Source organism: Sminthopsis crassicaudata, chromosome 1, assembly GCF_048593235.1.
Source record: "Sminthopsis crassicaudata isolate SCR6 chromosome 1, ASM4859323v1, whole genome shotgun sequence".
In the NCBI taxonomy this organism is placed as follows: domain Eukaryota; kingdom Metazoa; phylum Chordata; class Mammalia; order Dasyuromorphia; family Dasyuridae; genus Sminthopsis; species Sminthopsis crassicaudata.
Window position 1 is genome coordinate 650,771,493 of NC_133617.1, and position 17,369 is coordinate 650,788,861.

Here is a 17,369-nt window from a genome sequence, read left to right on the forward strand (position 1 = left end):
GCAAGAAGAAAAAGAATATGAAACAAGCTGAGTTATCACTTCCAACCAATATATAAAACTTTCTTTTCTCTTCTTTTCTCTTAAACATCCTTTTTTTTCCAAGGTAAGGATTATGGCTTCTGATTCTGTTGGGTTTAAGGGTTTAGTCAGCCTTGAGAAATAGGTTTGATTTTTAGGAATGATAAGACCCAGATCTTAGGATCATATGATTGACTTATATTCTTCTCAATAGCTGACATCCCATTTAAAGCTCTGTTCTCACTGCTGACTCCTTTTTTAGAAGGGCTGCCATTTTAAGAATCTCTCCAACTACATTTCTCTTCATTTGCACCTCAACTCACTCTTATAACCTTCCTTCTCCTCCTTCTCAAAAGCTTAATTGCTATCTTTTAGGTACTCTTCCCTATCTCCTTTCAGTTCCTTTTTGTGTGTTGTCTTACTCCTTTAGAACAGAATCTCCTTGAGCATAAGGGATCACCTTGTCTGCTTGTATTTGTAGCCCTAGGATTTATCATGTTTGTTATCATTTATTCTTCATTCTCTTCTTTTTTGTTTTTTGTTTTTTGTTTTTTTTTTTTTGGCAAGGCAATTGGGGTTAAGTGATCTATCTGGGACTGCACAGTCAGTAAGTTAAATGTGTAAAGGCCAGATTTGAACTTGAGTTTCCCCTGAGTCTTATCATCTTTGGGCTCAACATCTCTAGATCTATCTACACAAGACAAACTCTCAAGCCTGAACTTCTGAATACCATCCAGCTTAATGCACATGCTTTCTAAAATATGTTTTGAAGAATTGCATATTTTTAACCTATAATTGCATTGCTTGCTGTCTTGGGAAGGGAGAAGGAGGGGAGAAGGAGAGGAGAGGGAAAAAAAATTGGGAACACAAGGTTTTGCAAAGGTGAATGTTGAAAACTATATTTGCATGTATTTGGAAAAATAAAATACTACTGGGGGAAAAAGCATCCTCCCTAAATGTGGCTCCCATAACTGAAGGCAGTTATGCAGATGTGGTCTGACCATCCTATCAAATAAACCACAATGCCTTTCAATAAGTTTCTGTGGCTACCTATTGCCCCTGAGACAAAATACAAATTCCTCAGCTTGGCACTTAAAGTCCTACACAATCAGATTCCAATCTACCTTTCTAGATTTAGTCCATACTACTTTCCAACATGTAGCATATGGTCTAACCAAACTGGCCTACTTACTGGTCCCTTAATTCAGAATTCCATTTACTATCTTTTATAAATTATTCCCCCACTCCCTAAAATATTCTCCTTCCCTTTCACTTCTCAGAATGCTTACCTTCAAGATTCAACTCAAATGCTTGCTCCTACAGAATGCCTTTCCTGTTTTCTGCAGAAAAAGCATTGTTAGTATTCTCTCCCTCCTCAAGATATTGGTTGTTGTTCAGTTCAGTCATGTCCAATTCTTTGTGACCCCATTTGAGGTTTCTTACAAGGAACTAGAATGATTTGCCATTTCCTTCTCCAGCTCTTCTTAAAGATGAGAAAACTGAGCTCCAGCTCTTCTTACAGATGAGAAAACTGAGGCAAAGAGGAGTAAGTGACTTGCCTAGGATTACACAGCTAGTAACTCTCTGAGGCCAGATTTAAATTCAGGTCCACCTGACTCTAGGCTTGGCACTCCTATCTACTGAGTCATCTACTTGTCCAGAGATATCAGTTACTTAGGTATTTGTATGTAATATATTTTAATAGAATATAATATCCCTAAAAACAGGGAGTGGTTTTTTTTTCTTTTTTGCCTGTCTCCCATGTCTTATGCTTAATCAAAGCTTTTTGGATTGGATCATTTATTGGTTTCCTTGAAAAATAGAGTTCTACCTCTGCTGATTATTCTATCAGCTGACCACAGGTCAAAAGAGGGGCCACTAAAATTAGTTGTCACTTAATGTGTCCAAACACAGAGTTGAATATTCTCAGTCCAATGCTCAAATAGTTTTTGAGAACAAATTGAAAGTAATCAAATCAAAATTATCTTAATCAGAGTAAGCCTCCTTCATTTTCTTGCTAACTTTTGGAGCTGTCCTGATCTGGGTACTCTTCTCTCACCATTCTCAAAATATTTTATGGATATGATGTCTTTCTTCCATTCCAGAATTATCATAAAAATAATGCGTACACAGAACTTTAAAAGTTTGCAATGTACTTTCCTTTGAGTCACATAATGCAAATATTATTCTCACTTTATAAAAGAAAGAAATTGAAATTCAGAAAATTGCTCAGAATACAACTAGTTAAGAATCAGAGCTTACATGTATATGTGTGCATATATATGTGTATATACATATATGTGTAAACAAGTGTTTTATATATATATGAAAATATATCCATACTTAATTGTAACCTTCAGGGGCAGGGAGGAAAAAAGGGGGGGAAATAAAAGGTGCACAGCAGAAAACAAAGAAACATACAAGGAAGCAAAGAAAAGATGGACAGCTCTGATTAGAATCTGTAGCATTTATTATATTGGCTTTCTTGAAATGGAAATTTATTGTTTTATGTTTTGAATCTTCTATTATACTCTATTGTGTCCATGGCAAGGTTCTTTTTTTTCCTATTTTCTATTTAAGTTTATGATAAACAAGTAATTGTTAAATAAATTAATTAATGGATGGATGGATAGATGGATAGATGAATGAATATATAAATGAGTGAATAAATAAATGAAAAAGAAAAATGAATCAGAGCCAAGATTAGAAACCGGGTCTTTTAACTCTCAGTGAAATGCACTTCATGGTTTCATCAAGCCCATGTTTACTTCTGCCTCAGTTGTCTGACTTTCAACTTTCTGAATCTACATAGGGAAAATCTGTTGCAAAAGCAACAATTTTTGCCAGAATTCTCTTAAGAAACTTTACTATACTTCCAACCCATAAAATAAGCAAATTTTGAATACAGGACATTTTCAGGACAGTTTTCCAAGCAGAAACAGGAAGTCCAGCTCAAGACTGTTCTACCTATGCAGGGAATTTGGTCCTTTGCTTTGGTCCTTTTAAACTTTGAAAAGTTTAAATGCCCTGTAAGGCAATTTTATTAGTAGAATATTATTAGAATCTCTAGAAACTCATCCTTCAAATTATAGTCCTCATTTTTTGATCAGGCTTCTCTCAGGAAACATAACTATAGCTACAAACAACTAGGAGGTCTGAGCAACCTCCAATTCATCTTAAAAGATTATGGATAACAGACGTGAAGGTTCCCTAGTAATAGGATAGAATCCCCAAAGAACCTTTTATAAGAATTATCCTAGTATTTCTTTTTTCCCTCCAAAAAAAAAACCCAAAGATGTTTACAGTTTCTTACCTTGCTGTGGAGAGGGCCTCCATTGGCAAAGATCCTTTATGATATTCTAACTTGGGTTTGAAGGATTCTCTTGGTTGATAAAACTGATAGGTAGGATAATTATCTGCGTACTCTGTAAGAATGCATTTGTTCTCTGATTGTTCGTAAATCTTGGTGGGAATGTGTGGGCAACGATGGCGCCTAAAAAGGAAAGCAGAGAAATTAATTATTCCATTAATGTCTGAGATGCTTGAAGGCTTCAAGCTGTTACCAAGCAAGCAAGACTAAATTTTTGGAAAGGAGGAACAGATTCTTTATTGGCAATTCATAGACAACCAAGCAATTCAGAAAGGGTCATCATCACCAGCAGAAGGTTAAAAAAAAGTTACTAAATTATGTTTAGCCAAGGCTATTGATCTACTGAGAAGACAATTTACTAAGGTAAAAAAGAATTTTAACAATAGTTGAGTGTAATTCTCTCATTTTACGGATACAGAGATTAAAATATACAGTAACTTGCCTAGATGGCAACTTCAGTCTTTCCCCTCTCTGTATCCAGTGAACTATCCACAAAGTATTGAAGCAGTCACTAGTTAGAAGAAAAGATTTTACAATGGGACTATTATTGAAGGCTATGAATTCAAGTACACCATCCAAAGTGTGACCTTCAAAAGAACACTCTATGGTGCCATGAAAAAAAAAATGTCCTTGATTGAAAGTTTAGACAGATTTGCAAGCCAACTCTGCCACTGTGCCACCATGAGCAAGTCATTTCAAAGTGGAAGGATTGATTGAAGGTCCCTGACAGTTCTAAACTCCAAAACATAGGTGTTAATGATAGAAGAAAAATTAATTTTTAAAATTACATTAAAATCTATTTAAAATCTAATCAAAAGTTAGATTCTAAATTTGATATAACACTATGTAAATCAAAATTTTTGGAAATGTTAGCATTCAAAGCAGTCTGAGGGGTAATGTGACTATGTCTGCTTTTACTCATTTACAGAATCATAAATTAGGAACTAAAAGGAAACCTGGAGGCTGGGAAGTCAAACACCCTAATGTTACAGTGAAGAAAACTGAGGCTGAGAGGTTAAGAGATTTGCTTAGGGTCATACAACCAAAAAAGATCTGAGGTGGAATTTGGACTCAGGTCATTCTCCCTGATTCTAAGTTCCAGATATCCATTATAGCATACTGCCTGTTTGCAGCAAGATGGTAAAAATATTTTTTTAACTCTATCATGTCATTAACTTGTTTATTACATTTGCAAATCAGGAATTGGATCATGTTATTCTGTTTCTGAAGGGTGATTGTATTCTATTCTAATTGTTTAAATAATTATTTAATTGTTTTGAATATGGGTCATATGAGCAATAAAAAATATTTCTTGACACTGTTAATAATGTTAATGATGGTAGGGGCTTATAGAGAAGCCCCACAACTTTGAGAATTCCATGACTCAAAGCAAATTAAAAGACCTAAAAAAGAAAAAAAAAATAGCCTGATGGAAAAAAGATTGGGTTAATTGTTTTGATTTTTTTCCCCCTTACAGCTATCAAGTGAAGAGAGAAGAAAAATGTCTGGAGTAATAGGAGAAGGAGATTTAAGGAATAACATTCTGAAAAATTCAACAGTATTCAAATCCCAAAACTGAATCTGTACTAAAATCTGAGCATGTTAGAGCTGCAAAGGCCCTTGGAGGTCCAACTCTTCATTTTATAGATGAGGCTGCAGAGTACCAATGGATCAAAAGTGACTGGCCAAACTCTAAGTCCCTGGACCAGGCCTCTTTCTTCTAAACTACATGGCTAGGCTACAGCTGACTCCAAAATGACTTCTCTGCCTGAATCATACTACTCGTAATTTCCAAGAATCCCAAGGAAAAGAAGGTTATTGCCAATAATTTTAGAATCTCACAGTACAAATTGGCAAAAAGAAAGGTGACTAATGGCCTTCAATTGTAAGGAATATAGTAGCCTTCCCAACCCCTTCCCCCCGCCCAGAGAAGCCCCCAAACTCCTGACAGAATAAGACCAGCAGTAGTAGCCCAAATTCCCTTTTCTTACCAGGGGGAAGTTTTGAATATCAACTAGTTCCCAGGAGTTTTCTCCTAACATGAATCAGAATCAGTCCCCAAGCTCTTTGACCTCTGCAAACAATGTCTGGTCTTGCTGAATTCAGAAGACTAACCCAGAAGTCCTGGCTGGCTGAAGAGAGAGCACCCCATTCCCTCCAGAGCCACAACAGGATGTCCAGTTCCCTCAGGATCTGTTTCCATTATTCTCCATGATTTGTGATTTGTTGTGAATCTTCTGGCAAATGGCTAGTTATCTTTGCTATGAGCTCCATGTCTCCTCATACAAGACTATTGGTATTCTGAACTCACTCTCCTAGTTTGCTTTAAGCCATGAAGATCTTTTTAATTATTATCAAAATTTCATGCCAGCCTCACTTGGTAAAATGAGAAAGATTCATTCAAAAGGCTGAAAAGTAAAAATTCAAGAAGTTTTTCAGGATCTAAAACAACCCAAAAAGCTATATTTCACAGGATTCTTTATAGAGAAATCAATAAGGATAATATTACTAGAACATCCATCAGTGCGTCGTAGGTTTTTCTGGGGGTCTGGAATGTTTTAACTTAGGCAGACTTTTGACATTTACATTTTGACATCTCTATAATTTTACCATTTAGCATCACTAAAAACAGGACATCAATTCATTGCCTTCATTTCTTGTTCTAACTTTGTCCACTTCTCCAAACCATGCTGATACCTATCAATAATCCATCCCCAAAAGTACACTAGTACATTTTGTTTAAACTAACAAATGTTTTAATAGACCACCTAAATAAAATCATTTATTTCATAGAAATTTCTTGTCTAGCAAAGTGTTTCCAGTCAAGACAAGTGAAAAGACCTCTGGATATTCATGTCTATATTGTAAAGTGGCTATCATTATAAGAAGTTAATATATCTAGCAGCTGGATGAACACATTGCATAATTGACTTATATTTGCAATGCGATTGTAATTTAAAACCACAAGGCTCATTCCTTTAAGAACTTTGAAACCTTTTTTTTTTCTTTCCTGTGACTAAGAATTTGTGCTAGCTATTGTAAAAGAGAAAACACATGCAATACTGTCACTCAGTTAACAAGTACTTAGGTGTACACTCTTAGACTAAATGCTTCAATATACAAAGAAAGATAAAAACAATTTGTCCTGGAGGATTCTGCATTATAATATAGAGACAACATATAAGTAATTAGGTCCCTACACATTGAGGAGCCAGAAGGTAATCTGAAAGATAAAGGCACTAGGGCAGGGAAGGGAGGGGGAAAAGGCCATTGAAATGAGTGATTTGGAGATAATTGCTAACTTTAGAGAAAGCAGTTTCAGTATAATGATAAGGCTAAAAGCCAGATTGTATAAGAAAGGAAATGGAGGCACCTGTTCAGTTTTATAATCACTAATAAAAATTTTAATACATTTATATAAAGAGAAAAACTATTTTGAATGATGACAAAATCAGTCAATATCAAATGTTTAGGAAGTAAACTACCAAATTATATACAAGATCTATGTAAAGACATGCACAAAAACAACTAAGTGAAATTAAAAACTCTCTCTTAACTGTGTCTTTGCCTTGCCTGTATCTCATGTTTGGTATACATATCTTCTCTTCTCCCTCACAGAAACCCTTTCTTCCTTCAAGATGCTCCCCATTCTTAAGCTCCGCAACTACTGGCACTCCCTCCCTCTCAAACTATTTTGTATTTAATAATATAGTTTGTTTTGTATTTATTCTCTCTATATGTTATCTTTCCCACTGTATATGTGCACATATACTTCTCTGCCTGAATCATATTACCTGTTGTACTATAAACTATATTATAAATTGTACTATTAAACTATAAACTATAAATAATTGCTTTGATTCCTGGATCTTTGTGTCCATAGTTTGGCATACATAATAGGTGTTTAATAAATACTTGTTGAGAACACAGTACACAGTAAAAAGATTATGTGATGATCAACTGTGACAAACTTGCCAGTTTTCAATAATGCGGTGATTCAAGACAATTCCAATAGATATGGGATGCAAAATGCCAGTCACATCTAAAGAGAGAGAACTATGGAGAGATTATGGATCAAAACATAGTATTTTCACCTTTTTGTTGCTATTTGTTTGTTTGTTTTTTCCTTCTCATTTTTTTTTCCTTTTTGGTCTGATTTTTCTTGCACAACATTACAAAGAGAGAAATATGTTTAAAATGATTGCATATACTTAACCTATACCAGATTGTTTTTTGTCTTGGGGAAGGGGGAAGAGGGGGGAGGTAAAGGAATGAGGGAGAAAAAAAATTGGAAAACAAAGTCTTACAAAATGAATGTTGAAAACTATCTTCATATAAATTTGGAAAAATAAAATACTATCAAGAAAAATAAAGAAATGATTGTTAATTGATAGTATTTTGGAGAGATCTAGTGCATATGCATACTATTGTATCAAAAATAATATAATAAAATAGCAAAAGTACTAAAGAAAATAACCCGATTGATTTAATATAATACCAATCAAAATGCCAATGGACTGAAAATAGCATTAGATAAAATGATAATATTTCAACAGAGGAATAATCACAGAAAAATAACATGATGAATGTTGAAAAGATGGATAGAAAAATTTTACTTTCATATTTTATTCTATAAAGCAGTTAATTATCAAAACTGATGCTATGTAAAAAATTTTAAATTTGATTAACAGTGCCAAAGTGATTATCCAATGTTAGAACCAAAAGCACTTATAGGACCTTTATTTGATATTCCCAAGTCCATAAAACAATGAGAAAGGCAAATATTAATCCATTCAGATAGGAACATTACCTATCATTATGGAAAAAAGTTAGAACCATAACTAATATCATATACAAAAGCTTCTTAAAAGTATGGGTTGTAACCCTATATGAAGCCATGAAACTGAAAATGGGGTTTGTGAAATTAGGATTTATTATTAGTAAATGTCTGATTTGTATACCTATGTCATATACCTATATATACCTTAAGTAGCATAAAGATTTCTTGGGTGAAAATGGGTCATGAATGGAAAAAACAGAAGAAGCTCATGCTAAAATGAACTCCAAATGGATGAATAATCAGGCTTTTTAAAACAACACACTTGGAAAAATGCAATTGTATCTGCTGCAAATATGGAATAGTAAAAATTTCATCTATTTAACAAAAAAATTATAGGAAATAAAATAGATTTTGTGGTGCAAAATAATATCCTCAACAACAATAACAAAATACAACCAGAATAATTTTTTTTTAAACTGCTTCAGACTAAAACTTAATATCCAAGTTTTGTAAAGAATCAATAAGACTTTGCAAACAAATAAGCTCATTCCCCAGAGGACAAGTGATTAAAAGAAATAAATATTCATTTTTCAAAAAAAAGCAACAGAAATTATCAACAATAACTACTTATAATATTCTCAACTAGAGAAATGTGAATTTAGAGTGCTGCAATATCACTTTACACCCAATTCAGTAAGAAAAGTGTTTTAAAATGATAAAATTCAATGGTGGCAATGCAGTAGAGAAATCAGTACTTTATCATGCTGCTGTTTGAAGTGGTACTTCCATGTACCAATGATCATTATGTGAAAATTCTTCATAATCTTAAAAGGAATTCCTGCACTAAGACTATACCTTAAAGATGCTATTGAGAGAGTGAAAGACTTAAGCAGAAAAAATATTCATAATAACATTTTTCATAATAGTAAAAGTCTAAGAACAACCCACATGTCCAACACTTGGGAGTTTGCTGAACAAAATGGGACATATGAATCCAAAAGGATATTGCTGCACCATAATTAATGCTAAATATGAAGAAAATAAGGAAGTATAGGGAAACATGTGATTTGATGCAGTGAAGAAAATAAAACAGGACAAAATATACATCCTGATTATACATATGGGGCAATAAAATTATAACAAGAGCAAAAAATTCAGAAGGGAAAATGCATAGAAGAAAAGGAGTCTAGAAGGAAAGGGGATGCAAGCAGAGCCTTTTGTTATCTTGGTGAGGGTCCAAGAAGCTTGCAGCAGGCTCCACTGGGGTTGTCTACAATTTGTCCTTTTAAAGAAATGATATTTGTATCAAATATAGGAGTTGAATTCTCCCTATCACTACTCTAGTTTGTCTCCATGCTAATTTTGTGATCTGAATCAGGAATCCAGTATACATTCAGTTTTCCTCATCTATGGCATACTTTAAAAATTCCTTCTAGCTCTAAATCCCATGATTCAAGTGCTGTCATGGTCTGTTGTGAAGATTATTAGCCTGGTATAATCTTCCCAAGGATAGGGGATAACTTGATTGTGAATGACATGCTATAACCACTCAGGTTCCTTCATGGATACATAGATTGTTTTCACATAAATCTGAAATGACAGAATTGTCATCATGGTACCATCAACTCCACATTCTCTGTGATTTCCTCCTTCCTTAATCTGGGGACTAAGAGCTTCCTTAGAACAGAAAAAAAGGCAAATCTCACCAGCAATAGTAGTCCCCAAACAGAGTTGGTAGAAAGGGTGCTCAATCAAATCCCTAATACAGAGATTCTTAACCTAAGGTCCATGAATTTTTTTAAAACATCATTTTGATAATTGTAAATCATTCATTTAAAAACATTGTTGTAAGGAGATATGCATAGTTAATCAGTCCTGCAAAAGGGATGCAAGAAAAATTAAGAAATCCTACCCTAAACTGTATGTACAAGAATGTTTGTGGCAGCCCTCTTTGTAGTGGCCAGAAACTGGAAACTGAGTGGATGCTCATCAATTGAAGAATGGCTGAATAAATTGTGATATATGAATATTATGGAATATTATTGTTCTGTAAAAAATGACCAGCAGGATGATTTCAGAAAGGCCTGGAGAGACTTACATGAACTGATGCTGAGTGAAGTGAACGGGACCAGGAAATTGTTGTATACTTCAACAACAATACCATATGATGATCAATTCTGATGGACGTGGCCCTCTTCAACAATGAGATGAACCAAATCAGTTCCAATAGAGCAGTAATGAACTGAACCAGCTACACCCAGCAAAAGAACTCTGGGAGATGACTATCGACCATTACATAGAATTCCCAATCCCCCTATTTTTGTCTGCCTGCATTTTTGATTTCCTTCACAGGCTAATGGCATATTATTTCAAAGTCCAATTATTTTTGTACAGCAAAACAACTATTTGGACATGTATACATAGATTATATTTAATTTATACTTTAACATATTTAACATGTATTGGTCAACCTGCCATCTGGGGGGGAGGGGAAAAATTAGAACAAAAGATTTGGCAATTGTCAATGTTGTAAAATTGCCCATGCATATATCTGGTAAATAAAAACTATTTAAAAAAAAAAGAAGAAATAAAGAAAAGAAAGAAATCCTACCATCCTATCCTAAATTATCCTTGGTTTGAGAGAGATGAACTACAATGTCTTTCTTTTTAATCTTTTTTTTATTATAACTTTTTATTGACAGAACATATGCCTTGGTAATTTTTTACAACATCATCCCTTGCACTCACTTCTGTTCCGACTTTTTCCTTCCCTCCCTCCAAGCCTCTCCCTAGATGGCAAGTAGTCTTATACATGTTATATATGTTATAGTATATCCTAGATACAATATATGTGTGCAGAACCAAAGAGTTCTCTTGTTGCACAGGGAGAATTGGATTCAGTGAACTACAAGGTCTTAAGAGGTTACTCTAGTCAAGGAAGGGAACATTGGGGATAATCAGATATCTTGTATTTTAAAAAACACTATTTTTAAAAGTTAAGCAAAATGATAGATTTTAAGTGAGAAAAAAAAAAGTTGGTTTTTTTCCATAGTATTATTATATTGTTAAAGTTAGAGGAATGCTAGAGATTCATTTTAATTCAAGAAATACATATGATATGTCCACATGTATTAAATGTTAAATATATATTCCACTAGATAGATAGATAAATGAATAAATAAATATACTACTTATAGTATCCATAGTGCTAGGGGAAGACAAAAGAAAAAAAAAAAACCAGAACAATTCCTGCCTTCAAGAAACTTACATTCTTCTTTGAGGGAGAAGGAATGATGATCTGAGGGGACATGCTTAATAGACTTGAAAAGCAGGCAGCTGCTACACCAGAAGTCCTCATGTAGAGATAAGTTAACCCTATAAGAATTAAGCAGAAACAGTTCTAAAACTGCCCAGCCCTCTGATATCTGCTCTCTTGATTTTTTAACCTTCTCATCTCCCTATTCACCAAAGAAGCTAGGAAGAAAAGAACTGCTGCAAATATTCTTCTAAGAAACAGGAATGAATGGCCTACCCAAAAATAACGATTGACTATGATTTCCATGTCAAAGAAATGAGATGACCTACAGATTGCAGCTCTCTCATTTACAAGCTTTATGATAGGAAGCACAGAAAAGAGAATTTGACTTTGAGCTTGATTTTGTTTTTCCCTCCCTTTCTTTAATCTGCTATGAAACTACCAGTTATTTGAATTACCTTGTTCTTTTGGTCTAAATATAGGCCCCAGTACTAAAATGAAAATTCTTTTAAAAGAAAAAAAGACATAGTTATATACTGAAAATGATAATAAATATAGGTTACACTGAAATTTTATGAAAATCATATTTGCAGGGAAAGCTTGACCTATATTTGACCCAGATCAGAGAATCATAGATTTAGAACTTAAAGGGACCATGAAAGTATGAAAGTTATCGATTCCAAGTCCCTCATTTCATATATATATGGAAACTACCTCCAATTCCTCTTCTCTTACTCTTTTAACACTTTGCAATCTGGCTTCTGACCTCATCACTCAACTGAAACCATTCTTCCCAATGTTTCCAAGGATCTAATTGTCCAATCTGGGGATATTCTCTCAGTCTTAATCCATTCTCAACCTATTTTGTTATATTTGACATTGCTGATCATCCTTCTCCTAGTTACTCTCTCTCTCCTCTCTGGATATTCATGACACTATTCTCTTCTGAACCACTTGTATGATCAGTATTTCTCTGTCTCCTTTGCTAAATCATAATACACATCTCATATCCCTTTAATTACGGGTATTTCCCAAAGTTCTGGCCTGGATCCTCTTTTCTTCTTCTTTCATTTTGCTTTCATAGTTACCTCATCAGCTCCCACAGGATCTATGTAGATGATTGCCCACTTTACATATCCAACCTTGGTCTCTCCCCTAAAGTTTAGTGTCACATCACCAACTGCATATTGAACATTCAAAATGCATGTCCCAGAGACTTTTTAAAATTGACACGTCTAAAATTGAACTCATAATCTTTCTTCCTAAACCCTCTCCTTTTCCAAAATTTTGAATTTCTGTCGAAGGCATCATCTTCCTCAGTCTGTTACCTCAGGTTTATCCTGGAATCCTCACTTACCTCACCTGTGCCATCCACTCAGTTTCCAATCTTACCATTTCCCTTTCATGTTTCATGAAGCTGACTCTTCATCTCTATTCATAATTACCATCTTACTTAAAGCTCTCTTTACTTCTCATCTAGATTATCCCAATAGACCCCCTTCATCACTCCAGTCCATACTACACATTGCTACCAAAATAAAATTTAAGGCAGATCTAGCCATGTGCCTACCTAATTCAAGCAAAAACAGTGGCTTCTTATTATATCTAGAATTAACTCTTCTATTTATCTTGGAAAGTCCTTCACAACCTGGACAAAAACCTATTTTTCAAATCTCATTGAACATTACTCTCCCTTGTGTAGATGTGATCTGGCCAAACTGCCAGATCACACCTCTCTATTCCTCACATAAAACACTCCATTCTCTTGTCTCCCTGTCTTTGCACTGGTCCCTCCTCGTGCCTGGAATTCACCCTGTCCTTACCTCTGAACCTCTGCAGGTTCTTCCTTCAAAATGAAGCTGAGATACCATCTTCTGTGTGAAGTACTTCTTGATCCCCCCCTCCCAAATTGCTAGTATCCTCCTTCTTTTAGCAAATGTGTATTTTTGCAATTATTAACTTTATATTTGTGGGGGTTTATTAATTTGTACTTATCATCACTCTTAGTATAATGTAAGCTCATTGCAAGAAGGAATCATCTTTCAGTTAGGTGGTACAACAAATAGAGCACTAGACCTGAATTTAGTCAGGAAGGTCTAAGTTCAAATCTGCCCTTGGAAATTTATTAGCTGCAACCCAGGGCTTAACATTTAACCTCTCTGTGCCTCAGTTACGTTATCTTTAAAATGGGGATAATAATGGCACCTACCTCCCAGGGTGGTTACAAAGATAAAATAATATATTTATAAAGTGCTTATAAACCTAATTATTATTATTACTTTACTAGTATTCTGAGTCTAGGACAGTGTTGGACACATGGTAGGTTCTTAATACTTTTTTGTTTTATTGCTAATTGATTGAGTCTTTTTGTACCAAAATTTGATGATACTCTATTCATAATTGTCCCACTAAAAATCTCCCATGGTAGAATTATTTCATTTTCAGAGGCACTGACAGCTTTGTTAATGAATGATTACAATCATGGACTTGTCGAGAGGGATATACAAGTTGCATAAAAGAGGAATTTTTTTTTAATTTATGTCAGCAAATAATTTGAACATCCTGATAAATGAGCATCTTAAGATTGCCACTAAGCAAATTGAGCACTGTTTTAAAGGCCCTGATTGTCCTCCTTGGGTTTCTACCTTACTGGCTCTGTCCTGAGAAACAACTATTACAGCAGACTCTGAGGACAGGCTAATTTTATGAGATGATGCATGAGAAATGAGAAGGATTGTCCAACTCTGCCCTTAAAAAATCATCTCTATCTTTGTCTGATTACATGTGACTTCTTGGTTGATATTGCCAATTTTGGAATGATTCCAAGGCAATTAACATGCAATCCTGCAAAGGTCTGGTCTAGCTCCTCTTGTCAGGATAAGCAAAAGTCCTTGCCCCACGTGTGGACGCCAAATGTAGCTTGCTGTTGTCTCCAGAAGCTGCCGGATCGCTCTCTGGGAAGAGATCTGCTGTGTCTACTCAAATCTCTCCGACAGATTCTTCTTCCTGTAACGAACCGTTGTCTCCAGGCAGTTGCTGTTAACTCTTGTCCTTAGAAGTGACTTCCCTTCCTGCAGAGAGCCCCGTCAGGCCTGATGTAATGCAGAGAGTCTTCCTTCTTGAATCCTGGCTCTGAATCTCCTCCAGCTCTTATCCTTCTCCAGGCCGATCTGCTCTTCAGGCACAGTGCTCTCTCTTTTATTCTCCCAGAGAATGGGCGTGGGATAATGCAAGGGCTTCTGGGAAGAACCACCCCAGCCAATGAGCTTGCCCCCTCTATCAAGTCAACCTGAGTTCTCACCTTGTAATTGTCCAGAAAACCTGAATTCTCACCTTGTCACCATCCAGACAACCTCAGTTCTCACCTAGTAATCCCAACATCTCCCCCTTTCTTTTGATTTAGAACATAGGACAGTCATGACCTTGAAACATAAATCCATCAATATGGGAAGTATTACAGATAATTACATAAATTACATAAGCACATAGTAACATAGTAACATAATACATGCTAGAAGTATATGACAAATAACATAATCAAATAATCATAAATTGAAAATTTATAAATGTCCATAAGTCCATTGTCCATTAGTCTCATCTTGTGTGAGGAAGTCCAATGATTCCTGCTGGTTTTTAAAGTTCTTTAACAGTCTTCTTATTATTCATGATCTTTCAGTGTCAGATGTTTCTTAGATCTTCTCCTTTATTTTGAGGTCTTTCTCTTTTTCTGTCTCTCTCTGGTGGACAAGGCGAATATGACTCGTTGGCACCCATCTGATTCCTTCTCCTGCTGAAGAAATACAAGCAAACCCTCTCTCCCAGGCAGTTAACCTATCTAATTTCCTTCTATTTACCACTTTCTAAATCTCTTCTCATCATCTGACAATTACATTGGAGTTGTTTGCACTGGGCACAGCCCTGTTGGTTTAAAAGGCCTGTATTCTCCCCAAGTGTAATCCATTTTTGCAATCTGATTGCCTTTTGACTGACTTATCAGGTAATCCCTTTCTGCTATGTGATTGCTTTTCTGCTGGTTGATCACATCAGAGTCTTGACCTTCTAAAGGTTCTTTGGGTGTAACATCAGCTGCTATCATGCTCCAAGTCTTTTTTGCCTGGGGCCCTGGTCCTGGGCCCCTCATCCCATTTCCCTGAATTATTCTACACTCTGATGCCCAATGGAGTCCTCTGTTGCATTTTGGACATGGGGTTTTAGGTCTTCTTTCACCCTGTCTTCTCACTGTATCTCCATACCTACACTGAGCTCTTAGATGTCCAATTTTTCCACATTGAAAACATCGCCGAGTTTCTCTAGAAGGCCCTTGCCAGGAGGGACCCTGTCTTTCCACATTCATCATTGTCCGGGTGTAAAAAGCATTTGTTCCCACTGTAGCACAACGTCTTATGATCTCCTCTAAAGGAGCATCTTTGTCTAATCCCCATATAATTCTTTTGCAAATCTCATTGGCATTTTCCTTAGCCAGATGTCTGGTCATTATTTCTGTAGCTGAATTTTCTCCAATAGTTCTTTTGACAGCAGTTTGCAAACGTCCCACAAAATCTGCAAAAGGTTCATTGGGACCTTGCTGTATTTTAGTGAAAGCCTCTCCACGATCCTTCTGTCCAGGAAGGACACCCCAAGCTTTTATTGCAGCCTTAGCAATTTGTTCATATATTGTCATGGTATAATTAATCTGTTCCGAATTCTCTCCATACTGACCTTCACCAGCTAAGTGTTCAAAAGTGAATTGTGTGTTAACTCCTATTTCCAAATTGCATCTGACTTGAATTTTACATAATTCATGAAATTCCGCAAGCCATAATAAATTTTCTCCAGGTTCCAGACATGTCCTTGCTATGGATTTCCAATCATTCGGGGTTAGGACTTCATAAGACAAACCATCTAGTAACATTTTGACATAAGCTGATGTAGCCCCATAAAGGGTACAACCTTTTTTCAAATCCTTAATTTTATTCAAATCTAAAGGTGCATATCTTCTCCTTTTTTTACCTACAGAGTCAATATCTTCAATCACAGGATATGCATGTATAAAATCACTTATATCCTGTCCTTCTCTCTTAGCTTTAACCAATGCTTTTTCTAATCTTGTCATAGGCTTAGGCTGCTTCACAGACAATTCTGTTTGTGTTTCTGCCTCTTCCTCTCCTTCTTCTTGCTCCACCCCTGAAGGGTTAATTGAGGGAGGAGATGGGAGGTGCTCCTGTTGCTGTTGCTCAGAATTGTACTTAACTTCATTGTTATCTGATTCATCCTTTTCACCTAGTTTAGTTGACACCTCCCCATTTTGCTCCTTCATCTCTTCCTTTAGAATAACATTGTTTAAAGCCAATTGGATTACATTGTATATATGAATTGTATCTTTGGAAATTGAGTTTGGCCTGGAATTGTAGTGTTCACCTAATTGCTTTCCTACTAATTCCCATTCATCTGGATCCAATTCTTCTTCCAGAGAAAAAGAAGGACATATGACCTTCACAGTTCTTAAAAGTTCAGTAATCTCTTCTAAAATTATAATCAATCCTTGGCTTTTCATAACCTTGATGATGCTCTCTAAACATTTTCCTTGAACAGAAGGTGTTTGCCCCATTTCACTATAAGAGATTCCTGGTTTAGTCCTTAACAAGTTAAGTTCCTTATTTATCTATTAGCACGCTCACTTAATCTTTAACAAAGTTTCCTTGTTACTCACGGTTCTGGGTTAGAGAGACTGAGATCTAGATCAGAAGCTTTTCCACTGGAATCAGGACTGTGTCTGCCCCACGTTGGGCGCCAAATTGCGAAGGTCTGGTCTAGCTCCTCTTGTCAGGATAAGCAAAAGTCCTTGCCCCACGTGTGGACGCCAAATGTAGCTTGCTGTTGTCTCCAGAAGCTGCCGGATCGCTCTCTGGGAAGAGATCTGCTGTGTCTACTCAAATCTCTCCGAC

At 35.7% G+C, this 17,369-nt stretch overlaps 1 protein-coding gene across 1 annotated transcript in view; it reads right to left on the minus strand.

Moving 5' to 3' along the window:
* SAXO1 (stabilizer of axonemal microtubules 1) overlaps positions 1-17,369 on the minus strand; it is a 120,627-nt gene that overhangs the window by 24,838 nt on the left and 78,420 nt on the right. The window contains exon 2 of the mRNA XM_074282968.1: positions 3,332-3,511. Coding sequence (XP_074139069.1) covers positions 3,332-3,511 — 180 coding nt within the window. The remainder of the gene's footprint in view (positions 1-3,331; positions 3,512-17,369) is intronic.